Source organism: Drosophila ficusphila, unplaced genomic scaffold, assembly GCF_018152265.1.
Source record: "Drosophila ficusphila isolate 14025-0441.05 unplaced genomic scaffold, ASM1815226v1 contig_197, whole genome shotgun sequence".
Classification (NCBI taxonomy): Eukaryota; Metazoa; Arthropoda; class Insecta; order Diptera; family Drosophilidae; genus Drosophila; species Drosophila ficusphila.
The window spans coordinates 5,959,284-5,986,441 of NW_025064091.1; the positions used below are offsets into that span (position 1 = coordinate 5,959,284).

General features: G+C 41.1%; 1 protein-coding gene across 1 annotated transcript; it reads left to right on the top strand.

The window, feature by feature from the left end:
- On the top strand, positions 1 to 26,992 carry LOC108094410. Its single transcript, XM_017194977.2, has 6 exons — positions 1 to 289; positions 2,361 to 2,971; positions 3,230 to 3,446; positions 13,986 to 14,186; positions 24,917 to 25,075; positions 25,141 to 26,992. The coding sequence occupies exons 2-6, from the start codon at positions 2,528 to 2,530 to the stop codon at positions 26,127 to 26,129; spliced, it is 2,010 nt and encodes a 669-aa protein (XP_017050466.1). The 5' UTR covers positions 1 to 289; positions 2,361 to 2,527; the 3' UTR covers positions 26,130 to 26,992.
- Positions 26,993 to 27,158: the final 166 nt, after the last annotated feature.

A 27,158-nucleotide genomic window follows, 5' to 3' on the forward strand; every position in this document is an offset into this window, starting at 1 on the left:
TCCGATCGCCAGTCTCAGCCCCCGTATATGTGTGCCAGTGTCTGTGCCAGTGCGTCTGTGTGCGTTAGCGTGTGTGTGTGCCCGTGTGTGGCTAAATAAAAATACCACAATTAGAAAGCCCAAAATCGAAAAGGTCTGGCCGAAATTAGATCATTTTTTTGAAGTGCTCGCAGTGTGATCTAACAAAAGAAGGCAACTAAAATACAAAAGAAATTCAACTTAATGTAGGTGCTGGGAGAAACAATAATACATATTAAAAATTTAACTCACAAAGAGAATTATTTTGCAGGTATGTTATCGGTATGATCGTTCATCAACCACACATCAAAAGTGATCAATCATTTGAGCACATGATTAAAATTGAAACGATACTAAAAAATGATTTGCAATCATAAATCAATTAATTGTTGTTCTGGTTTATAACTTATGAAATACCACAAAAATTGTTAATTTTTTAAAGTTATCAATTAACTGTTGTGTATTTTTAAGATTTCAGTTTCAATTGCAATCAAAGTTTCACATTGAAAGTAGAGGCATTAATCACAATTTTAAAGTCAATTGTTTTGATTTTCTAAGTCCCACAGCGGCGCATAAATCCTTATTTTTCCCACGGGTTCATTTACATTTGTTGGTCTAATTGTGTGGCTAGCCTCACAACCGACTTGTTTGTTAACCAATTATATAGACCGACTTCGGCGGACCCACTCCCGCACCTTTCCCCTCATCTGTGGCCACATATGTCGCCACATAGTCGCTTGGCCAGCTCATTTGGCCGGACATCTGCATTCGGCAGCGGGCAAAAAAATGCATATAAATATGTGCATATACATATATATATATTAATTCACACGTACACACACGTATTTATTTCAGAGCGGAAGTTGTAAAAAAACGCGTATACGCAGCGCTTATATTCATATATATTTATATCTTTGGGGCTGCTTGTATTTGTGCAACACTTGCAACTACATAACAAAACATGAAGGAAATTACAAAGGTTCTAATGATTCGAGGGTTTAAATACCCTTTCGTTTTCTTTTTTTGTTGCTTTTATTGCAAAATGTTAATTTAATCTTTTAGAGTACAATTATAAATTTTAATAAGTATATATTCTTTTGGAATTGTTGTTGTGTTGTTTAGAATTTAAGTTGAAATGATTTGCAACGTTTTTACTAAGTGTTGTATTTTGTACAATTTTTTAAAAACTTTTACTTGATATAAATGACAATCAATTCACTTGTTAGTTTTTTTTATCTATAATGTTTTATTATAATTTTAACTTTAAACTAAACGTGCAATAATCGCAATCATTAACATAACCTTAAAGCTTGAAAAAACATCCATCCTGAAAATAGTTGGCGAACAAAATAAACGGCAAAGTGAAAACAAAACGCGGCTGTGTCCGGCAACTCTTTTTGTCTTTTTTTTTATTTAAACAAAAGTGACCGGCTGGGCATTGTTGATTTTTTGGTGGCCAAACACAAGCCGGCAACATCTGGCGCTTTCGATAATTTTTTCCCCCGTTTTTCAGCGCTTTATTCCGCCATTTGATGGACATGCAATGCAATGCATTTTTGCCGCCGCACACAGATGCATTGTGCATCTTAGTTTGGGCCCAGCCTACGGCACGAAATTCCTCATTATCGGTTATGATTTTTTAATATTTAATTGAGCTGCACTCGCCGGCGACGGCTTAAATGCAAATTGTGCGCAAAGGTGTGCGGTTCGCTGCGATTCAATTCCATTCGATTCGATTCGATTCGGTTCGATTGGATTCGCTTGGCTTCAGTTTGGTTTCCAGATAGCAATACTATACAGCAACAGTTTCTGTTTCTGATTCGGATTCAGGATCTCAATCCGAGTCCTTTGTGTCCTCGAACCCCCCGGGGTCAAAGTGCAATAATAATTGAGCTGTTGTCGCTGCAGGCAATAAACAAAAAGTGCAGCATACTTATGCGGGCAGCAAACGGGAAAACAAAGAAGAAATCAACAAAAGCGGTGAAATCTGGGAAAAAATTAACAGTGATGGTGTTCCAAAAAACGTTTTCTTAATTCAAAATTAGAGGAATAAAAATAAATGGAATATTAGTTATTATGTGAGCAATTTTAATCAGAGTTATTCATCAATGAAAATCCAACTGTTGTACTGATAAAATCCTAATCAAGTTAAATTTCTATTAAATTGAAAAGCAAATTGTAGAAGCCTAGCGTTTTTTTTCTTTCTGTTAAAAACAAAACAATTACTGCTTGAGAAATTCGAGAGAATTCTTTGAGAGAATTGAGTGAAAAGAACATTTCTCGCTTGCGCGAAAAATCGTTGGCAATCCGAAATTCACTCGCAGTCCACATTAATTTTCCAGATTGACCAAATGAGCTGACAATGATCGGATTGAAAGCGTCGACTCTTTGAGGCAGGCATTGAAATCAAACCAGAAACCCACGAAACCCGCCGGCAACTGAATCCACTGAATACTGGCAACCAAAGAGAGGCCCTGAAATACCTTGTGCCCAGCTAGCAGCTGCAATAATGCACATTTCTGCTGAGGTCAGTTCGACCACCTCAAATCAAATACAGCAGCAACAGCAGCAGCAGCAGCAGCAGCAACACCAGCAGCAGCAGCAGCAGCAAAACCAGCAGCAGCAGCATCAGCACCAGCACCAGCAGCAACATCAGTTGCTGCAGCAACAACAACAGACAGCAACAACGACCACAACGAAGCGGCGAAATGCTGAGTCCTCTGCCAACAATAACAACAATTCCAGCACAAACAACAACAACAATAACACCACAACGAATAACAACAACAACAATACGACAACGAACAACAACAACACAAATAATAATAATGTTAAAACAAAGCCCGTGGACACGAGTCCCTACTTGACCCCGGAGAACCTCATCGAGCGCACCGTCGATGTCCTCCTCGCCGAACATCCTGGCGAGCTGGTCAAGACGGGGTCACCACATGTGGTGAGTACAAAAAATCTATATACTTTCAAAGATAATAATAATAATAAGGTGTACTAAACGGTACTTGTATTGTAAAGCAAGCTGCTTGATTAAATTTTAGCAAAAGTAATAATCTTATTTTCAATCAAGTAAAAAAATCAGCATAAAATAAACCTTCAATTCAATATTATTAATATTTCAAGCCTTTATTATTGTCTTATTAAGGATTTCTTATCTTATATTATTATTTTCTAAAACTAATGAATAATTTACCAACAGGTCTGCACCACCTTGCCCACCCACTGGCGCTCAAATAAAACCCTACCGATCGCCTTCAAGGTGTTGGCTTTGGGCGAGGTCATGGATGGCACTATAGTCACCATAAGGGCTGGAAACGATGAGAACTTCTGCGGGGAGCTGAGGAATTGTACGGCGGTGATGAAGAATCAGGTGGCCAAGTTCAACGATCTGCGATTTGTTGGCAGGAGTGGAAGGGGTGAGTTTGAAACCTTATTACTTACTTAAATCTAGAAAAATATCAATGAGTTAAGTCCGCTTAAAACTTTTAAATTAGAAACCCCTCTTATAAGATCAGTCATATATTTTTTAGACTTCTTTATATTATTTTGCTTTAAGCTGTTTATGAAAAAGTATCAAAAACAGATTGAAAAAGAAAGATTGTTGGATCGTTTATCTTTTTTCCGCTTTTGGTCATTACCATTTGGCGTATCATTCGCGTTGATTGCTTTCTTCCTGTTTCACGCATATTGTGCCCAAATATACACACAATACACGCACACACACATACATACATTAACGTATCCATATAAAGGACACATCAAAAGCCGCTGACAAACTTTTGTAGCCAGCTTCCGGGCGCTGGGTTCTTGGTCCCTGGCCCTTGGTTTTTGGTCTTTGGTCCTTGGTCCTTGGGGCTTGGCATCAACAAATAAGATAAGTAGTCTGTAGTTAATTTTTATATGTCTATTGGGGGGACGTCCAGGGGCGTCGAACGCGAAGGAGGCCCAGACGGCAGACAGTCTTGACAGTTGTCAATTTTGCTTGAGATTTTTTCTCGCCGCCGTTATTGCTGTTCATTTCGTCAATTTATCACGAACGCAATTTAAAAATCAAATCGAGGGTGACAGACAACATACTGTGATAGAATTCTCCTTCGCCTTCATTCTTCTTCCTATTTTCGGTTTTTTTTTTTTTTTTTTTTTTTGATTTTTTTCTGTTGGCAAATTAAATCAGCGTAACTGTTTATTCAAAGCCCCGGCAACTTTTACTTTTGCCCAAGTTATTTTTCTTGGGGATTTTTCCGCGCATGTCTAAGTGCGCGCTTTGCCGCGGCATTTGACAATTTGCTCATTAAGTTTGTCTGACCCCTCGACAAAAAGCGAGAAAAAAAAAATCTGACAACTGGGGGCGGTGGTGGGTTAAGGTCTTTTGGGCACCCTCATCAGCAACGTCTTGCAGGCATCCATCCAACCATCCATCCATCCATTCATTCATTCATTTCGGCCATCCTCCTGTTTGACATTTTTAAACGTTTCAAGTGGCAAATAATTCCTTGGGATTTACTTTGGCAAATCTTTTTTAAACATTTGATTATTTCAAGGACCTTTTCCATACTAATTATCGGCTGGAAAAACGTAGGGCAAAAAATAAAGGGAAGAAAAAGGGCGTGACAATTGCCAAAGGGCAGCATCAAATGTTTTACAAATGGATTTAAATTATTTAACCCGAAACGAAACCCTTTTGGTTTTTTTCCTCGTTTTTTTTTTTTTGTTTTTTTTTTTGTGTTTTCTGCGAACCCTTCTCGTTTTAATGCGCTACAAACGGATTACGTGGGTGGAAGTCTCGCTTCGTATTATTTGCTTAATTTCAATTAGCAAACAAATGCAAATCCCTTGTACTAGGGAAAAGTAATGCAAAGTCTGCAATTGTAATTGTTGTCCGTTGGATTTGCTACAACTAATGCCACTTGCAGTTGTCAAGGCTGCAGACGCTCCAGCGCCCTTCGGTATGCAACAAATTTATGAGGGCCAACGTGGGTTAAGCGGACTCAGAGTGGGGGGGTTAAACACAAGGGGGTGGCTCGCTCGAGGACAGCTCTATTGATAGTCCTGCCAAAGAGCCTTTCATTATCGCAATTGCAAGGGATTCGCTCGAAAACAAGAGGGTGTTATGGAAATTCACAGAGATTTTAAAAGCGGAAACTTGGTTGGAAGTTGGCTATATAAGCTATAATAAACTTTGAAGAGTTAGTATTAAGAATATAATTAAAGCTTTAGAACTTTTTAAAAAGTCTTTCAACGGTTAGTTGCCACACCAAAAAAGTATTTGGTAAATTAAATAATATTTCTATTATTTCTTAAACTTAACTTAAAACATCTGGGAATACAAATATATTCAGTATTTATTTTAGTTCCTAAGTTTTATTTAGATAATCCTTTAGCACCCCTCGTTTGTTCTTAGCTGAAAACAAATTTTTTTTTTTTTTGGCTGCGTGAAGCACTCGTAATTTTAATGATATGGACCACGCGGCGTATGCGTAATGCCGATGGAGGGGGCAACGCAATTAGATAAAATGGCGGCATCAGCAGCTGCAATCGCAATTGCAGCCGTGAAAACGGAAAGCGAGGGAAATGGGAAGTGGGGAGGTGGGGAAATGGGAAAATGGGAACTGCAGTTGCTGTTGCAGTTGCAGCCAAGCGGAAACTGCATAATCCACACCCACATGCAGATGCACCCGCTCCCACAGATGGCAAATGCATCGGGTGTTGTTGTTGTCGACTAATGAATTACAATCACTTGGATGCCGTTTCGTCGAAAGAGATTTCTCTGCCGGCTGGCCAGCTGGGGATTCGGGGGCTAAGGGGGCTCAGGAGGGCCAAGGGTTAAGGGTCAGGGGTTAGGAGTCGAGAGTTGAGAGGTCAGAGGTCGGACGGGGGGCCTGGCACATGTAATTATTGTTGCCATATGCATGTAAATGAGAACTGCACACGGATGTGCAAGCACTTTGAAGTGCATTACCAAAGTGCAACGCAATATCTAAGCTGCAGATAATATGTTAATTAACTGCAAGTGCTTATTGTCTGCTTATTGCCCAGTTTGAGCCGATAGAATGGGCACTACGTCCTGCCGGAATTTTCGGGAATGCTGTTAGTTGATTGTCAGCCGAACATTCACTCAAGCATTAGCTAATTATCACTGGAGCACTAAAATGGGTACTGATAAAAATACAAATCTTTCAAATAAAATTGCATATTTAAATTAGAGTAACAAAATATTTTATACTTTCTTATAATGAAAAACTGTTTCAAATTAAACAAGAAGTTTTTTTAAATTAACCATTGATTTAAAGATTTCTTTTCGAACATAATGCAAGTAAATTGGGTAATATAAACTTGAGCAGCAGAATAAGTAAGGATTCAAGGGAAGAAGTGCAACCTTCCCAGGTTGAAGTGAATTTTCCAGCTTTCCGTTGTTGCCTTTCGGTTCCCTTTTGAGTTCAGGAGCTCCCAGGCTCCCGGTTTCCGCTGCTCAGTTTCTTTAAAGCTTCCGGCATCCATTAAACTTCATTAAAAATTAAATATGCGCCCCAGCGTTGCCAGTCGGCAGATGGAAGACTCGCAGACTCGAAAACTCGAAAAGCTGGCAAGCAGACTGGGCGCTTTGTGGGATTAGGGGCGTGGCACCGCCTTCGCGACTGAGGGCGCAAAACCCTTTTCCAACTGACACGCATCAATTTACAGCAATGTGCTCGAAAAATGCTCAAGACTTTTAATGAGATGAAGGTGAAATTTCATTATGAAGTTTGCCGCACTAAGAAGAAGCCACCTTTCCCCCTTCCCCCTTCCACCCTGCAATCTTCTTAACCTGCCAACCCGCCCCCTTTTTTAGCGAGGGGGTGTGGTTGCGAGCGGTAACCTCGTTAAGCTTAATTAATAGCAGCAATGTGATAAACACCCAGGCCAACAGCCAAAATGGTCGCAGTAGGGCCGCCATTTTGAACCAAGGCCTCCTCTAAATAGGCACTGGAAAAAAATCATATGCATTTGTTACATAGTTCTATTCAGTTTTCAATTATCTGCGGAATATTAACAAATCCTTAAATAATGTGTAGGTTATGCCAAATACAAAAATTCTTAATTTAAAAATTATTGTTTAAGAAACTAAGGCGAGTTTTAATTCTTGTTTTTCGCTTATATTAAGATAATTGCTTTGAAGCAATAAAAAAAGGATTTCATATTTACTTAAGAATTTACATTTTATGGATAGACATATTTTTTTGCTGTGCACAAACCAACACACAGGAACTTTTGGCCAGGTGTCAGCTCCAGTCCCAAAAGGCAACAATACAAACAACTTCGACTGGGACAAGTTCGTTTTTTAATGAGCCAACGTCAACGTTGCCAACTCGCTGCTGCCGTTGACATTTGACAGATTTCCTAGGAGCTGCCGCTTAGATACTTTTATTTGGGGGCGGGGGAAAGGGGGCGGGGTTCCGTGGCAGTTTCTACTTATTTAGGCATTAGTAGTAGACACTCACTCCCCCTCAAAGAACCGTCCACGAGCTCAATACCTCCCACCAACCCAATGACCTCGCTCGCCGGCTGCTTATATAGACTTTGGCATTGGATTCTTTCGGCATCGTTAGGGGAATTATAGTCGAATGAATTTCAACCTTGGCTACCCCTATTAACCTGACATCCCAAGCCCATTTAAGGGCATCTTAAATTCCAGTTAGCATGTTCCTAAAGCAGTTTCAAATTAATTCCAAATCCCATTTGTGTGAGGCTATTCAAAATTAAGGATATTAAAATAAGTATTTTAACTCATTTCTTGGACACTTTTTGCATCAACCAACAATATTTTAAAGTATACTTTTATATGTGGTATTAGGTTATGGATTTTAAAATTTAATCTTGTTCTACCTTTTTGGCTGGATCTCCCTCCGACTTTTGAAGGCTTAACTTCTGCGTACTTTTTTGGTGGGCGAGTAAACAAGTTGAATTTTCTTTGCCGCTTGTTTGTTTATTTGCCTGTTGGCTCATAATGTTTGTTTGATCAGTGCGTGGGTGTATGCGAGTGTGCGGCTGTGTTTGCGTGTGTGTTGGCCTTAAATTCCTTGTCGCTAAAGCATTTTGGCCAGTTTCGCTGGCGGATGAGACGGAGTTCCAGTCAAAGGCGGTGGCGAGCGAGCGTTGCAAATATTTGCCGAGGGACAAGTATGCGCAATTAAAATTTGATTTAATACAAATGCACACAGACGCACACATACTAGCAGATGCCCGCACAGACACACACACACACACAGAGAGATATACGCACAAACACAGATGAAGAGACAGACTTGTGTTTGTTTGCATTCGTATTTGCCTGTTTGCTGGTGGCACACAGTATCCAATTTCGGAAATTACTTGCGCATCATCGGTTGGAAATTCCTTGAGTATCGAATGGAATTTAATTGAAGTCACGAATTCTCACACAATTCAAGCAGTCCACATACACACACCAAAACACACACACACTTACACACATGAGCTTCTGCATTTTACATAAATAAATCAGATGGCACATTAACACTTCTTCGGTCGCTGGGGTTGTTGTTGCCTTACATTTTCTTTGCGTTTGATGTTGAATTTTTAATTTTCATTAAGCAGCCGCCAGCCCTTATGACAGGTTTTTTACCCCCCGTTCACCCCCCTTCTTTTTCCCCCCTTCGATTTACCATGGGGTTGCTAACTTCCGGTTGGTGTTGCCGCACGCACACACACACTTATACACTTACACACACCCAAACACACGCACACACGCTCGCCATTCGTGTTTGCCGTGTGCTTAATTGATATTTGTATAATGAAATGTGTCACAGGATTTTCCTGCCCGCATCATGTCCTGAGAAACAGCAGAAGGAGTTGCCAAAAAGCCCCAACTGGCCCTCAAGATTTGTTGACACTTTCCTGGGCTCTTAATTGTGAAGCTCGGTTTAGTTGCCGGGGAAAATATTTAATTTCCCGGATAATGTGCCTAATTGTTTAATACAGACAATGGGGAAAAAAAGATTTGGATATTCAATGAATAAAATATATATAATAATAACACAATAAGCTTTAAATTCATTGAAAGTTAAATCATTTTATTTTAGTACTCCCATAATTTTGTTGTCCACAAAACCTCTAAACAAACCAAAGTGGACATCTTTTTTTTATCTTAACCAATCTTTCATTGGCTTGAATTTATTTTTTCTGGCCTTATCACAAAGCACGCCTACAAATTGCTTCCCAAAAATATATATAAGTCTATAAGTCATGCCCCTCGAATTTCCCTCGCCAAGCGACCGCAATCAATAAATTCGCTTTATATACATATTTTTTTTTTTTTACCATTTTTACTGTTCGCTTGGCCACTGGCTTTATTGTTTTGCTGGATGTTTAAAATGCGATAAATTAAATTAAATAGCTTAGCGGAGAGTGTCCCTTTATTTGGCTACTTACAGATTATGTGACATTTATTGTTCACGCTTAAATCTTGAAAATTGCAATTTAGCGCCGTCCTTTGTGTGGGCGGTGGTTCATCGGTGGGTGGTTGGGCGGATTGGGTGGTTCAAGGCTGGTGGGGGTGGCTTATCAGCTAGCCCAAGGACAGAATTATGTCCTTGTCGCCATCGTCGTCTTTGTCGCGTTTATTTTCTTTCCGCTTCTGCCCCTTAAATTTTCGCTTTAGTTTTTCTTTCGGTTTTCGTTTTCTTGGATTTTCCCCGATTTTTGTGCTGATGTTGACGGTGCCGCCGCACAGTTGTCTCGAGTTTCCGTTTTAATAAACGTCGATTCCGGCTTCCTGTTTGGCAGCACTGCGTATATATCTCAAGACCCCGGCGTTTTCGTCAACCAACCCCGCCGAATGGAAAGCCGTAATTGCAGGCAGCGTCTGGGGCTCAGTCTCATTTTCCTCGTCTCCGGCTGTGTCTTCATTTATTGCCAATATAATTTCTGACTTGGCTGGAAATTTAATTTCCTCCTTCGGCATGTGAGAAAGTTTTTCCATCGGCGCTTCGCCCGCCGGCCATGTAACATAAATCCAGAAATCCACTCATCCAGCAATCCAACATCGCCTTTGGCGAAAAACAAAGCAACAAAAAACGGATGTCAACACGGGGCAGCAGTCAAGAAGCCGAGCCAAAAAGGGTTACAATTTATGATTATTAAACGGGGAGCAAGTGAAACCGAAACGCGTCCCACTCTCATTATTTTTAAAAGGAAAAGCGCCTGGGGGAAAAGCCGAAATAACGCCGTAATAAATATAATGAAGACACAAAGGCAAGAGAAGCAATTGAAAAGGGATAAAAACTATATTTAAAATGCAGTTTAATGACAACTTTTACAGTTTCATTTATTTTTCTGGTGCAGTTCAATTAGATATTCCAGCCAAAAGCAACTTCAGTTTTAAAAGAAAGCATCTTAAAGTGACAGTGGCAATATCAGCAACCAACAAAAATGTCTGGAAACAGTCTCAACTTGGAAAGGTTAAGAAAAGAAAAGGGGAACGCCCCTCCCACAGACTGTGTCTTTTTGCTATAAAATAAACATATGAATATTAATGGCTGGCAGGGAGTTATCCTAGAGCCTTCGGGGAGTTAAAGTGGAGTTTATGCAAATAGAGTGCAAAGAAATGGAGACTTTCAACTGGACGGGAGTTTCCTGTAACGAAATGGAATGCCAAGATATATTTTTCTGAGGCTTAGCAAAAGTTTCGAACTTATGTATGCACATAGAGAAAGGGAACTCTGCCCCGATATTTGATCCCAGAGAAAGCCCGGCCATTAAGCAAATTCGTTGGCATTAGGCAAAGTGTTGAAATTATGATCTGTTAAGTGTCTAAATACGAGCACGGGCGTGTCCTTCGAATTGTGGAACGTCCTGAGGGGTTGTTTCGCATCCTGCTGTATTTAAAATGTCATTTTGTTGTCAACCTCAGACTTCTTGTCTTATGTCAAATTATAATTATGGCGCCATGCTACTAACGACATTAACACGACGCACAAGGCAAAAGCAAAAGCAAAAGGCAGCAGGCAGCAGGCAGCAGTAGCAGCCATTAAATTGCCTAAGCATACGAACCCTTGTCCTTGTGTCCTTGCTGCCCTGCCCAACCATCCAACCACCCACTCCCCACCAGCCCACCCACTTTTTGGGGAAAGAGGGAGTGGTCCTGCCTTCATTATCAGCATCGAAAGTTGAAATGCAGGCAAAGGCTTTGGCTTCTGCTCCGCCGGCAAATGAAACATTTTTGTTGTGTAAGGTTAAACGTTTCAAAAACTTTGTTTTAAAATCACTTAGCGCCCCCCGCACATACACTCGCGTCCACAAAAGTGGCACAGTGGAGTGTTAACCTTAGATTTTTGGTGATTTGTTATATATTTTAGAAAAGCAGTAAGGATTTAAGACTGCGATGCAATTCGTATTTCATAGAAAAAGTTATACCTCTGCAAAATGAAGTTGGAAAATCTAGTTTACTTCAAAAATCAAATTTTAATTTATTTTAATACTTTGTGTGAGTAATTTGTATAGCAATTTTATTTTCTTAAAGATTTTTAGCAATCCTAGAGAACCAAAAAAAGTTATTAGTTTTGAAACTCTATTAAAAACTAAATAGTTTTTGTTTTCTATTTTGGCGATCCACTGTGACCCCAAGCCCTCACATATGTCACAGTTGGGTCCCGTTAAAAGGGTGCAGACTTTGTCCACGTTGCCACCAAGCTGGCCCCCTGCCACGCCCCCGCATTTCCCAGCCCTTTTTCCGCATTTTCCAACTCCTTTTCCGTCGTCGTCGTTGTCGTCGCCTTTTGCAAAGTGGTGATAATTTCTGCTTTGTTGCGAAAATGACAACATTTTAACCCGGCACACACAAACACACATACACACACACACACACACAGACAGTGAGCCACCCAGCGCCACCCACTTTTTAGACCACCCACCGCCGCCTTTTCCACGCCTCCTCCTCCTTTTTCCGCACCTCCCTCCAGAAAATTTCCCACTTGCAATGGACGCGACTTGGGTCGACTTTTAATGGTTTTTCATCTTATTAGCAGGCAAAAGTTCTTTGTCGCCGTTATTGTGGATGCCACGCCCCCTGAAAAATGGTGGCAAAACGGGAGGCGGGGGGCGGATGGTGAAGGCGGTTGGAAAATGGCTAACAGCTACAGATTTATTTGCAATTTTTGCTCATTTGGCAAAACACAAAAGCGAGTAGATCTACAAAATGAGAAGACAAAAAAAAAAAAAAAAATAGAAAACAAAAATAGACAACGCCAAAGTCTTTTGTCTTTAGCCACTTTGCGAGCCTTCTCTGGTTACTCCTTCTTGTTGACTTGAAAAACCCCCTCCCCCGCCCACCGGATTTTCCATTTCCCACCCGCTTTTCCAGCTTGTTGCTCTGCTTTGCTCAGTTCTGCTGTTGCTGAGGGCGCATAATTAAAAAAGTTTCATTTCATTTTGTTGGGTTTCTTGGTTCGTTTCGCCTGTGTTTATGTTCATTTGTTTTCTTGCGTGGGTTTCTGGGGTTTTCCCCCACCATTTTCTCCACTTTTCCATTGCAGCCGTTACAAGCGAGGGAAATTCAGTTCAGTTCAGTCGTCGCCAGTTTGTTTGCTGCCCTTTGTCTTAATGATTACCGCCTTCTTGCGTTTTTTGCATGCTTCGTTTAATTTAATATTAATCTAAGAAGTTTGTTTGTTTTTTATGTCTTCTTATTTGGTTGTAGACCAGAAAGCTGCAAATGACTCGGAATTATAAGGCGGTTGGTTGGGGTTCGGAATTAAATGGATTATGAGGGCATACGACCAAGGAAAATTTACATACCATACTATGTTAACATATAGTTTTCATTAACAGATCATAAAGTCTTAAAGGAGAGGGGTATTTTTTTAACTTTTTAAAAGAACGTGTAACACGAAGAGCGTATGTTTTTAAATAGGTATTATTTTTGTAGATATTTTTTAATGTATTGTCCGGATTGTTCAATAAACTGTTTTTTAATTTAAATCAAGAAGATTACCTTGCACAGCACCCTTAAAACTTGAGCACTCCCCTCTGCGTGTTTCACCTTTTGTTGATTAACTCAAACATTTTGGCATTCGAAATGTTTGGCAAATGAATTTCGTATTCGCGCGCGTCTGGGAGTTTTACTTTATGGATATTTCAAATATGCAGCACAATGTTTAGGGGGTGGCTTTTTTGTCGGGCTGCGGAGGGTTAACAACAGAGTTGGGGGGTTAAATGCAGGGGAACTGGAATATGGGATATGGGATATGGCACCTGGACCACAATAGTTGGCATGTCAAAGACGCCACACGCTACTTAATATTGCATTGGCTGCAAAGGAAGTACATATAGTTGCGTGCCGAAGTCCACCGATTCCTATCCCCTATCTCCCCGATATAACCTCTATAACTCCCGATTCCTAGCATCCTCCGCCCATCCATTCATTCATTCATTTATGCGCTCTGCAAAATCTGCATGTCTGCTTTTTGGTGTGTGTGTGTTAGTGTGTGTGTATTTGTGTTTTTATGAAGCTTTCACAACTCCGTCGGGGGTTAATTTTCGCGAAAAACCTTACCGTTTCCCGTTTCTGTTCCATTCGCATTCGCATTCGCAAATCCGCACTTTAATTTCCATGTGCAGTTCCTCCTGCTGCTCTTCACACCGAAAGCCATTCTGTTTTGGCCATGGCAACCCGTAGGGTCATAGAAAATCTATAAATTCACAGCATAATTTGCAGCTGCCGTGGGAGTTCCAGAAAGAGAGTGGGTGCCTCACAAAGGTTGTTGGGGTGTTAGATGCTATAAAACCATTGCGATTTCTACGTGCAGAACGCTAAAATTAATCTTGAATATTTCTAATAAAAATATTGGAGTTCATAAAGCTTTGTTTGCTGCATTACAAAAGAGGGTTTGTAGTTTAAGGTTTTTGTATTAGTTTCTCTATTATGGTATATAATAAATATCTGTTATAAATTGCATTTTTAGGCAAGAGCTTCACCCTGACGATTGTCATCTCGACGAACCCCATCCAAATAGCCACCTACACGAAGGCCATCAAAGTGACCGTGGATGGACCGAGGGAGCCGAGATCCAAGGTGCGACACCAAGGATTCCATCCGTTCGCCTTTGGGCCACAGCGCTTTGGACCGGATCCACTTATGGCCGGATTGCCCTTCAAGTTGCCAGGTAAGCGGAACAGGTGGAGCATTCCGAGGAATCGGATTCGGAAGGCTTAAGCGATAACATCACCAAAACACTGGGGAAAATGGTTTAGAAGTAATTTAATTAAATCAGAAGAGTTTCCATATCTTGTATATTTTATAATTTGCTAATGGAACTGGTGGATCTTATTTTATTTAAGCATAAATTGATAAACTAGTATATATATTAACTAAATTGTATTTATGAACGTTAACATTATAAAAATTCATTTTTTCGTGATCAAATTCTCTCGAATTCCCTATCGAGAAGATTTATAAGTTTTAATTCCCTTTTCAACACATAATTTAAGTTTACAAAAATTCTTTTTTAAATGTCATTAAAACACAATGGTCTCAGGACTATGAACTTATGACCTTTTAGGCTTTCAGTTTCACCTATTTTTCCTCCAGTGTCGCTGAGTTGAGCGGAGCTAAACAGGGAACTAAGCGGCTTTTGGGAAATGGCCTCAAGGGCTTGTCGCTCGTTAGACGCCGAGCCACACGTATCAATGTCAGTCGGGCAGTTGGGGGTTAATGCGCGGGGCACTTTAGAGGGCGAAGGGGGAGTGGGAGTGGGAGTGGGAGGGTTAAGGCCAGGTGAGCTTATTGCCTGTCTATTTTGGCCGCGGGCTACAAGCGAAATTAGCTGTAAATAAATATACCCTTTATCCGGGGGTTAAACGAACCGAAGCCGAAATCCCGATGCCCGCGGCTTTGGACCAGCAAAAGCTGGAAAATCAGGCGGGGATTGGCTAATGGGTTAATTAGAGATCTTTGCCTATAACCCGATAGGTCGGCCAATATACCCCGTCATTATGATAAGAACCCGTTTCGAGCTTCTCATTTCCCACGATGGCCGCGAGCTCCTTTTTTTTGGGCTCATCGCAAATTGAGTTGGGCTTAGTTTTTAATGAGCTGACTTGCGCTTTTATGGCGTTTTAAGGGGTTAAGGGTTATGTTTAAAAAAAGTACAACTTAAGTGAGAGATGTATGATTATTAGGGGCCAAGGAAGGCGCATTAGATTAACAGCATTTCAATGTTTTGGTTTTCTTGGTTTTCTATTTTATAACTACTTTCAATGATCTTAAATCTTAAACAAATGAATGTAATTTTTTATATTTTATAATAAATTACATTAAATGTAAAAGTAGAATGCTCAATTATTGCAAAATTAACCTTTAAGTATCAGTTCGTTTTCCACATGTTCTCATGTTTAAAACTGCCTCTTAAGTTTCGTTGGAAAACTTTGCCCCAAGAACCCGACTTTGCCGTTTCATTAACACCTCAAGCCATTAGCATAAAGATGATGACAAATGGAGCGGGCTAAGGACGAAGGACGAAGGACGAGGGACGATGGGTTCCTGTCAACGCCACCCTGTTCGCAACTGAACTGAACTGAATGTGTGCCCTATTTATGGAAACAGAGCGAGACACAATAGAGGCGACAATTATACAACAAAACAACAGCTTGAAAAATCCATTAAAATGATTTTAATCCTTTAACGAGTCACGACGAAAAGCGACTTGGAAATGCGCATCGCGGGGGTTGCACACAATCCGTTTGGCCCGAAAATCCAAAGCCAAAAACCCAACCCTTAAGCCTTAAATAATTTTAAAGAGCCTCGCGCGACTGTTGCAACAATAAACACGCGATATAACCAGGCTGCGAACAAGGATAACGATGGCAAGGACGATTGCTTTAGGGGTTGGGTATTCCGTGCCCCGGAAATAAAAAAAAAAAAAAATAAAAAAACGAGAAACAAGAAACAGTCGTCGCCTGGTGAACAAATCGCTTTTGATACGCTTTGATTTTATTAAAATTTAACAATTCGCTATGAAATTTATGATGCCTTCGGGTGGTTCACTTCGATTCCATTCAATTTGATTCGCTCCGGCCAAAAGGCTTACGATCCACTTGTTTTGTGCACTGTATCATTTATGAAACGGTTTCGTCCTTAATGGGCAAAAATGTCTTGACTTTCTTTGAGATGCCAATCAAACGATTCTGGGGCTTAAAAATCTTAAGGGGATTTTGTTGACTTGAAGTCTAGAGTAATTATTAAAATAAATTTGCTGTATTTATACTATATTTCATTTATCGATTGTATACATTATTTACTTATTAATAATTGGTAATTCTTAATCATTTTAAGATCAAGCTCGCAAGTTTTTGTCGTATAATTTATGTTGAACTGTTACCCATGTCCTGGCGAATCACTTAAAGAAATAACTTGTGTCGCCGGGTAATTTTTGGGGGGGAATTCCAGGGGTTCGCTGTACTCCCCGCACTTCCCTTCATTTGCAAAGTGACACAGCAGCTGAAAAAGTCTCAAAATTACATTAAAAACTAAAAGGACTTTATGTCGGCAAATGCGTGTGTGTGTGCATGTGAGTGTTCGTGTGTGTGTGTATGTGTTGGTGAGTAGTTTTTTGGCATACGGAAAACGTAGTTGACTCCTTTAACGGGATCTCGGGCTGCGTGTCAGGGAAAGTTTGCCAAATGATTAAAAGGACTCGGCAAATATGTGCGAGAGTAGTTGAGTAGTATGGTATAAAATATATAGTGGAGAGTCCTTTCCGCCCGGAGACGTTGTAACGAAATAAATATAAAATGGCGTTGTAAGCAGAAGCACATTAGTGACAAGTTTCTGCAGGGTCCCCGGTACACTGAGAAAAAGGTTAATGGATATTCCTTTTCATTTGAATTTTTATGATTTTCTTAGGTAGCTAAATCAATGGAAATTATTTGATTTTAAAGGCAAATACATAAAGTCAATACAAAATATTTAGAAGTCCATAAATTTGTGATGCAAGTTAGAACAGATATATTGTACTACTTTATTTCTCCGTGTCTTTCCGAAAATTTCCCACTTTCCTGCATTGCCTCGCATCCTTTGGAAGGTGCCACCTCCCTCTCTGCCAGTGTGTGTGTGTGTGTGGAAAAGTGGAAAATTTGTAGCTTCCGCAGCGGATATCCTGTTTCACACACGCCTTGCTCCCCTCCCTTTAACCCTTCCCTCCCCCCTTCCCTTTCTCCTTTGATACGCAAGGCGTGTAACTAAAAAAAGTTTCGCGCTGCGTTTTTAGTGAAAATTATATTAAAATTTTGCGCTTGATGTAATTTATGTCATAAAAACCCCGAAAGGAAGAACAAAAAAAAAAAAAGAGGAGGCGGCGACGCGCTAATGTTGTAAATGAATTTTCTGCTCGAATTAATTTCCACGGAGCATCGCAAGACAATGCCCGACATTCAACCATATGATTTTTACCCTATTTAAGATTATTTATTTAAAACCCCTTTTTTAAACCCAGAGTCGCCGTCAAAGGCGAAGGCAAAGATCAAAGTATGCTGACTCCACCCTGAAATGCAAATACACAAACGCATTTAAGTACACACGCTTTTTGTGTTGAGGTTGAAGTCCAGAAAGTGAATGCCAATCGGGGAGGAGATCAAATCAATGAGCTCTCTTTAATTGTTTAACTTGGGATGCCCCGCACTTCAAGAAATATGTAGTTTAAAACATTAGTTTTCGTAGTTATCTAAACAGTTTAAATATTTATTCCAATATTATCTAGATAGTATAAGCATTAAAACTCCACTTTATTAAAGTTAGTGTTCCTGTTCTGTTGACTTCTTAACCCTTCACTTATTCAGCTCGAAAAGCCTCCGCTTGTAACATATTCTTTCATGTTCTGGCCCTTGTAACACTCCCATTCCTTTGCCAGCATAAAAGGGGGTGGCTTTAGTCGAGCCCCTAAAGGGTTAAACGCCAATGCCTTTAAACAAGTTAATAAACTCGGCATCACCCTCGCCAAAAAATAAATAAAAATGCCAAAAAAGGGAAAGAATGAGATGATTTAGTACATATAATCAAACATGCAGACAGACGCACAAAATTTGCACAGTCACCGGCAGTTGGGGGTTAAGGCGAGGCCTACAGCTCAATTTGGCAGACAAGAGCTAAACACATACACACACGCACACCGAGGGAGATATTTTAAAGTCATTGTCCTTGTGGGAGTCCAAAGGAGTCGCCCCACCCTCTCTTCCTCCCTCCATTTTGCTCCCCCGAAGGACATATTACAGCATTGATTCAATTTCATGTCAATTTACGTGTCAATGCGACACTAATACGCCAAGGGTCGTGGCCTGTGCCAAAAAAAGGGAAGCTGCAAATGGTAAAACTTCGACGGGGGGTTCAACAAGGTGTGCGTTTAAAATTATTTATAACATTTGCGAAAATATGTTTGCCAAAATGTCGGGGGGAGAAACATTTTTTCCTTCGGCTCCCTGAGAAGTATGCTACCAATTTTTTTTTGGGCAATAACTTGCGGCCTGTTTGCGCCTTGGCCTTGAGCTGTATTGGTGTGTGTGTGTGCACCTAAAGAAAATGTTAGTACCGCTTATCATATTCTACAATTATTATGCAAAAAATATAATTTAATGTGCCACAAGCAAACTATGAACAACTAATGAACTAAACTCATTTTTGCTTGATTGTATTTTATAAACTCGGATTAAAATGGTTTTAAAATCGGATTTATCTGACATAATTCTTTTACTCCAATGCAAAAAAAAAATAGTGAACAAATTTTCTTTCTGTGTGTATGTGTGGCGGTGACTGCGTGGCCTTGTGTGTGTGAGGTTGGCATGCCAAGGCAGCAGCACCACCCACACTTGAGCCCACTCCAATGTACCCATGTCTCACTTATTGAACGCATGTGTTGACAACACTTGTGTAACGGTGAATTTGTGCGTATTGTGCGTGTGTGTGGGCGGAATGGCAGGCCGTTTAATGGAAATCGGGTGGCAGATTCCGTTACCAGGGATCCCTGTCAGCAGCTTACAAAATAGCAACAAATTTGCCAAAACAATTTGCAAATCTACAACAAATACATGTAAATACTGATATGACAGACACTTTGGCTGCGAACAAGGGGGCGGCGGGGTGTGTGAGGGGGGCGGGGGGTGCAGCGACCTTTCACCTGTGGCGAATGCCGCCGATAAGTGATTGGCAACAGCTGCCTGGCTGGGAGGTCTTTATTAACTTGCTCCCGTTCTTTTTTTTCGTTCATCGGCCGAGGCCAAGAAAATTGCTCGATTTTTTATTTGTCTGCTATCGTTACCAGGTGGCCAAGCAAAAATGAGGTTGGGGGATACAAAGGGTGTTTATAAATTGTAAAATTATTAAGTTTCGTTCATTTTTGCATTTAATTTTAAATTGTTATTTTTGAAACAAATTGTTAGGCTTAGATTTCTGTAAGCCTTAAAGCTTAAATCCTTTAAGCCAAATATGAAACACCGTTAAATACTTGGCAGTTAATAAAACGTTGTTCTATTTATCTTGAACTGAGCTGTTATCAAATTTTTAAATATTTTGTAGATTCATTTCATATATTATAGAAAATGCTCAATGGAAATGTTCTAAAAATGTAATAATTTAATTTATATCCTTAAATCGTAAAGCGTAAAAAGAAATATAATATAATACAAATTTACGAATGTATAATTCGGAGTTACTATTCTTAAATGGTTTGGCTTCTTTTCGGTTTAGTTTTTAGCCCATATCACAATAATAAGAATAATCACAACTACAAGCAGCTAAAAATATAATCATACAATTATTATTATACAAATATGATTCCCATTTTAAAACAAAATCATGTTATGATCTTTTGATAAGAACTTTCAAAAAATAAGCACCAGAAAGTAGCGAAAGCCAGCGGCAAAAACAGAGCAGCCGCGATGTCCGCGCTGAACGCAAAACAGCAACAGAATTTCCTTACTTTCTTTGTTTTCCGACTGCTGTCGCCGTCGCGTTTCCCTTCGCATTTGTATTTGGATGCACGATGCTGCTGCGCAGACGTCGAGTTATCTGCTCTCGGAAATTCGAGTGAAACTCGAACGGGCTCGAGTGAAAATGGGGGCCATGTACTTAGGCGATTTCCCCTGATTCGTCGGCCAGGCTCAAAGCGGGAAAATCATTTGGGAGGCGGGGATGGCGCTCAGAACAGTAGCACCACCAGCCCCCGCATCACCCCCCAAAAATAAACCACCCGCCACCCCCTTATTTTGTGGTGAGTTAGGAAACCGGCTGGGTTTTCTTTTCCTCCCATTCCCGCTTTTCCAAGGCAACGTCTTGTGGTGAGAAATTGTTGCGCGCCGCTGAGTTTTTTCCTCCGCTGTTTTTGCGTTTCCATTTTTGTTGTTCGCTTGCAACAGAAGCAGCATTTTCTTTGCCGCTCTTCGGGCGCGCTGTCGCCTTTCATTTTCATTGTGGGTGGCTGGGCGGCAGTCGCGGGAGTGGGCGGATTTTCATGACTTGCCGGCGGAATCACAGATGCCGTCGGTGGCATAGAAATTTCAGCGCATTTGCCGACGGCAAGTCGATGCGAGCTGAAAAGTCATAGCGGAAAATGCCCAAAACATTTGAATTGATGAAAAGATACGTAATTAGGATTAATAAAAAACAAACAGGCACAAAATTAAAATTTTTAAGTCATAAAAGTCAATTATATCACATTGCTTAAACAGTTTGGAATTACTTAACTTATTAATAAAATTTTTATTATTTTAATGTCTCTTAGAATTAAATATCAAAAAATTGTTTATTCTAATAAAAATTAATTCTTTTGTTATTTTTGAGATATTATTAAAATTGAAAGTTTTTTTTTTTTTTAATGGAAAATTAGTAATCAAATGGATTGTGCAATGATAGATTGGTTTTGGGACATGTTTTTGAATTACCTTTCTGAATAAAATAGCACTTTTATATATTGTTACAAGTTTAAAAAAAATAAGTCTGGTAAATATCATACAGTATTAAAATCTATAATATGCTTAAATAATAACTGGTACTCCCAAATGCTTCCCGAATTAGTCGGTTTCTTGACCGCCAATCGAGCGTCTTTTCGTACCAGGTTTATGCGGCGGCAACAAGCATACGCCCCGTGTGCCATTCGGCCACCCCGCCCCTTTCCTTCGGCCCATGCCAACCAACCAGAATCTCCCCACATTGTGGTGCCCAAAAATGGCAACAAAAAAAAAAAAGAAAGTAAAGAAAGGAAGGGAAGGGGAAGGGAAGAAAGTCTAGAAGAAAAGAAAAGCGGAGCGGAGGGAAGGGAAAAGAAAGCCGAAGCGTAGGACGCCGGACTCATGAAAGCTTTTTGCGGCGCACCAATGGCACCGCGTTATGCTCTTACACACACACACACACACAACCAAGCGCACACCCACACACAGATAGACCCACTCATGTACAGGGGGAGGGTCCTGGGAGAGTCCTCGAAGAGAGGGGAGCAGCGGAGGGGGGAAGAGAGCGGGGCGAGTGGGAGGCGACTCCGAGAGTGTCCCAAATGGGAATACACTCACACAGACCAGCCATTGACGAATACCGTTACGTCGGGGGAAAAGCAAAGCAAAGCGGCAAAAACAAAAAGCACAAAAAACAAGTAACAAGTTGCAAGTAACAACAAAAAAAAAAAAAAACGAAGGAAAGAGAAATGCTGGGAAAGCGGTGGAAAAGCCGAGGAATGGCAAACCCAAAACTGACACCAAAAGCGGCTAACCCTTTATCGCACATAGGGTTTCCTTACAGGACCGCATATTTAGGTTGCAGTTATGGGGTCCCACTATCTACCTCTCACTCACTCTCGTTTCTACCTCTCTCGTTCCCCCCCCATATATATATATATATACGAGTATATGTGTGTGTGTTTGTGCGCTTTGGACACAGACTGTGGCATACATATGTACATAGTTTTGGGTTACCCAAAATCGACGTGATGTTATATTATATGGAAAACACAATTTGCTCAACGGTCTGCCATTGCCTCTGCCTCTGCCGCAGTCGCAGTTGGCGTCGCCGTCGCTGCCTCGGCCGCAGTCAGCGTTGACGCCAACTTTAAGTAGCACTCGAAATCGTGGGCGGTAACGATTTCTATATGTGTGCAAGGACATAGTGGGAATGTCTGAAAAATGGAGGATTTAGGAAAAATCAAGGGGTACAGCCCACAATTTGGGGGTGGGGAGAAAACGAGGGGGAAACCCAGTGGGGGTGGGGAAAAAGGGGGCGATCCTCGTAGTTCTGCGGACTGTAACTACTGCCATTTTGCGTGACACAACTATAAAATGCTGTCCCAGCTGCAAAAGCACCACAACGTAAATTATATTAATGTTATAAAAAAGTGAGAAAACTGGGAAAAGGTTAAAGAAAATAAACTGAAGCTTTGTGATTCATAAATGCCTTATGAACCTAAAACGTTTTTTTTTTCAATCAATTTCAGGTTTTTTGTAAATATTTATAGCCAATGATCAGCAAGTCGTTTGACTAATTCTTACTAAGCAACATTCCTATTTACAAAGACATGTAGATAAATTTCTGATTTAGTTATTCATTTGCATTTGCACAAAGTTTTTACGAGAACATGTGCTTTATTAAGGAAGCATCTACTGCACCCAAAGACATTTTATAATGAAAACGTCTTGTAAGCCCTTTTCAGCGCGAAAGTTTGAAAGGCTTTTTGGCAGACAAAGGGTCCTCAAAACGAAAGTTGCCATCTCAGTGACATCCGTTGCTATATAGTGGCATATATATAGATAATATATATATGAGTGCACACCCACCGATTGTTTTTGCTCGCCTTTGTTTTGACTGAGCAGCAAAAGTTTCAATCAAAAAAGACGCCAGACATGGCGAAATGTCGAGATGATGACAACTTCCACTTGTCGGTAGTTTGACCCAGTTTTCCCCCGCATTGTACCGATATCAATGACAGTCATACATACCTACATATATGGCTATATGGATATAGGAAAATGGAAATGCCATGCAGCCTTGCCAATCAAGTAATGCAGCTGCCTCAAGACGCAGGACGCAAGACGCTATTCAAGGCGGTGGGCGGATGGATGGTTGGGGGCCAAATCGGATGGGAAGTGGCAAGTGGGCGGGAATGTGGGGCGGTGGTGGTGCAGTGGTTCGTTTGGTTGGTTCGTTGGTGTCACATTTTCGGTGAAATTTTGGTTTGCAAACTTTGGCAAAACTTGGCCAAGTATTTGGCCTCAAGTGTGTTAAAACGAGACGGAGACAAACCAACCAAGGCAGCCAAGGCAGCCAAGTCCGCTGGCGAAAGAGACGGCTAGCTGGCCGCGCGAAAGAGAGAGGGAGAGTGTCGAGCATGTGAGTGTATTGTGGTCGGTCTGCCGCCGGAGAATTCTCCGCTTCGCCTTTCTCCTCATCTCTCTTCTCTCGCTGTTCCTCTCTCTCTTTCACTCAGCTAAGTCTTGGCGTTTTCTTAAGCTTCGGCTCCTTGTAGCACTGTAAAAAAAAAAGGTTATTGAGAAGAAAAGAATTGGAGATAAACAAAAAATCAAAGATATTTTTGTTCTTTTTTGATTACATATTACTGAAAAATATTATTTTTAATAAACCTTTTAAAGTAAAAGTTTTGTCACACACTACGTATACGTAATATTTATGCTGAGTGCAACTCCTTGGTTCTTTTGGACTGTATTTAACTCAGCCACCGTCGGCATTGCCTTTAGCCTCTTATTCCGCCTCTTGTGCTCTCCGTTCCTTCGAGTTTTCCGGAGAGCAAGAAGGGATCCTGCAGGATGCCCGCAACTGTGGGCTGCCACTTGATGGCGGCCACATGGACATGGCCAAGGAGCCGGCCGACAGAGATGGAATGATTGCGAGTACGAGTGCGAGTGCGAGACGCCACTGGCTGGGGATAATTTTAATGAATTTATTTAGGAGTTTGTCTTGGGGCAGGTGGCTTCCTATACATAAGCAGCAATGGCCGCCACTGCAAAAGGGGGTTAGAGGGTTAGGGGGAACATTCTTTCGGGGGGGGGAGTCCCTTGCCAATGTTGTTTTGCAGCAACCGAAATGTGCGGCAGCATTTTTGGTCTTGCACAGTGGGCTATATGTGGTCGAGACGAGGCTGTTGGCTCCCTCAGTCTGCCCTCGGTCTGAGTTTCTTTTTTCTTTTCCCTGCTCCTGTGTTCTTTTTTTGGGCGCCGAGATTTCGGTTATTGGTCTTGGCGTTGCACTTGCCGCCCACGACGGATTTGGCCGGAATGAAATGTTTTTAAGGCCTTATGATTTTGCCAGGATCCCAAGAAAATTTTAGAAGATAATGATATTCCGATTTTTAAAAAGTTTGTATGCAACTTTGTCATAGGTCTAGAAACACGAAAGAAAATACCTTTCCCGTCGAGACAAAATTATTTTTGGCCATTTTTTGCAAGTTTTTCTGAAAAAAATTGCGAAAAAATGAAAAATCGATTTTACAAAAAATCAAGGGGGACCCCACAAAAATTTCGAAAAATGTATTTTCTGAAATTTGAAAAAACTGGTATGCAACTTTTTTCTAAGCCTTAAAACATGACAGAAATACCTTCCCCTTTGAGATAAACCGATTTTTACCCATTTTATGCAAGTTTTTGTAAAAGAAAAATGCAAAAAAATTGAGAAATCGATGTTGCGAAAAATTCAAGAGGGACCCCTACAAAATTTTGGAAAATTTTTATTTTCTGAGATTTGAAAAAGCTGGTATGCTTTATTATTAAAGGACTAGAAACATGAAACAAAATATATTTCCAGTTGAGATAAAATAATTTTTGGCCATTTTATGCAAGTTTTACGCAAAAGAAAATTTGTAAAATTTTCAAAGTTCGTGAAATAAACCTTCGCTTCCTTGTACAATTCCAGGATTTGCCCACCACCTGGTGGGGATGCACAGTCACCTGCATGCTCCCGATTGGCGGGCCCACATGACCTTGGGCGGACGTCCTGCCGCCTTTCCCGCCGCCCCCTTCTTCGGCCACCATGCTGCCTTTCCCACGGCGAGTGGCTTGCGTGGATTGAGCGGTTAGTCAATATAGTAGATTATATATAGAATATCCAATATTGATGATAACTTGCTAACTTTTCAGGGGACAACCAGCAGCATCAGCAGCAACAGCAGATGGCCACCGTGGGTGCGGCACACAGCACCACCAGTCCGGAGGGATCGCCAACCACCACCACCACGAGCGGCACTCAGCTGAGCGCCTTTGTCCAGCCGCCGATGACGTCATCGCCGCCGCCGGTGACCAGTTTGCAGCACGACAATAACAACAACAACAACAACAACAACAATAGTAACAGCCACATTGATGCGGGCTTCGAAAGTGATAGTATTTCGGTGACGGGATCGCCGAGAAAGAGCCTCGGCTCTCCATTGACCCACGATGAGGAGGAGGCGGAAGCGGAGGCGGAGGCGGAGGAGGCGGAATTGGGTGGCCTAAATCTGAACACCGCCGCCGTTCAGGGTTCGCTGGGTGAAAGTTCACCCGGAACGGGTGGCGCCTTCACCGCTCTAATCCAACGCAGCGGCAAAAATCCCACAGACTTATTTGGCGGCTTTGCGGGAGCTGGTGGCAATCACTTTGCCCCCGGTGGCCACAGCTTCAATCCCGCTCTGGCCGCCCAGCTCTTCCTGCAGAGTCCGCTGCTGCCGCAATCCAGTCAGTGGTTGTACACGCAACTCTATGGCAGCTACAGTGATCTCCCGTGGCTGAGGAACGCAGCTGCTGCAGCGGCGGCCAATATAAATCCAAGCCAGGAAACGGGAGTGCCTCCCTTGAGCAGTAATCCCGATCACGATGGCGTGAACTTGATCAAGCGGTGCGTCACTCTGATCACCCACAATCCGCCGGATGCGGAAAATGCCAATCCGAATGCCTCGCCGCCGGTCAGTTCCACTCGGAGATCCCCGTCGCCCGTGGAAACGATCGATTTGGATGATGTCAGCACCACCTCGCGATCAGCCAGTGGTTCGAGTGGTGGCGGTGGTGGTGGCAGTGGCAGTGGCAGTGGTGCGGGTGGACCCATCAGGACGCGAACTCCCAAACCGTCAGCGGATGTGTGGCGTCCTTACTAGCGGCTGGCGGCCGCCTTGCTCGGCACTTGCCTGGCGGCCCAAGGACAGGGGGGCGGTGGCGGTGGCGGTGGCGGTGGTGACGGTACCAGTACCGCTCATGAGTAGCGGGATTACCGGAACACTTAGCTGGCTCTAAAATTATATATATATATAGGAGTAAAAGAATAAGGCAGCAGCGAGCTTGTGGTGTTGTGAATAGTCGCCATATCGCAGCTGGCGGGGATTGCGACTTGAATTAGTTAGATATATTAAAAAAAACGATCTCATATAATTCAATACATTTTGAAAGGTTTATTAGGTTTTAACCAATTATTGGGCAGGTCATAAAGTTAATCAAAAAATGTACCTTCAATTTTCTCAAATAATTTTTTCTTTTCCTTATTAAAGTTTTGAAATATCAAAACAGATTTCTAGCTACATAAACTATATACTGTACAACAAAGTAATGCAATAAGAATAATTCAAATATAATTTTATTGAAATAAGTTTATGCACATTTCTAATATCCGACAATAAGACAAGCTCTAATAACAAATTCAAGTTGCAAAGCTCGCAATAAGTAATTTTTTGTGTTTTTTTTAATGGTCAACCCTAATATAAGTGGCTCACATATCGAATTTAAATCAATTAGCATGGCCCTAAGAATCAAATAAATATATATATAAATAGTAGAAGGCGGGGGCTCACATACATAATATATACGAATATATACGAGATTTATGTACATTGAACATATATATTGCACTGTATTTCCCCCTCCTAAATCAATATTGCAAAAATTATACGTAGACGTTTAAGAAAGGAACATTTTTTTTTGCAAAACACGCAAACGTAAGATTATAATAACGGAATGAATAAATAATAATGAAACATATTTTAAAATTTATTAAAAATAAATTTAAGAGATGACAGAGAACAAGTAAACACGGAATCACAGACACACACAAAATCACACCGATTTGTATATAAGGTACTTGAGTAGTGTGCCAAAGATTCGTTAATAAAAATTTCAACTAAATGAATTCTTTT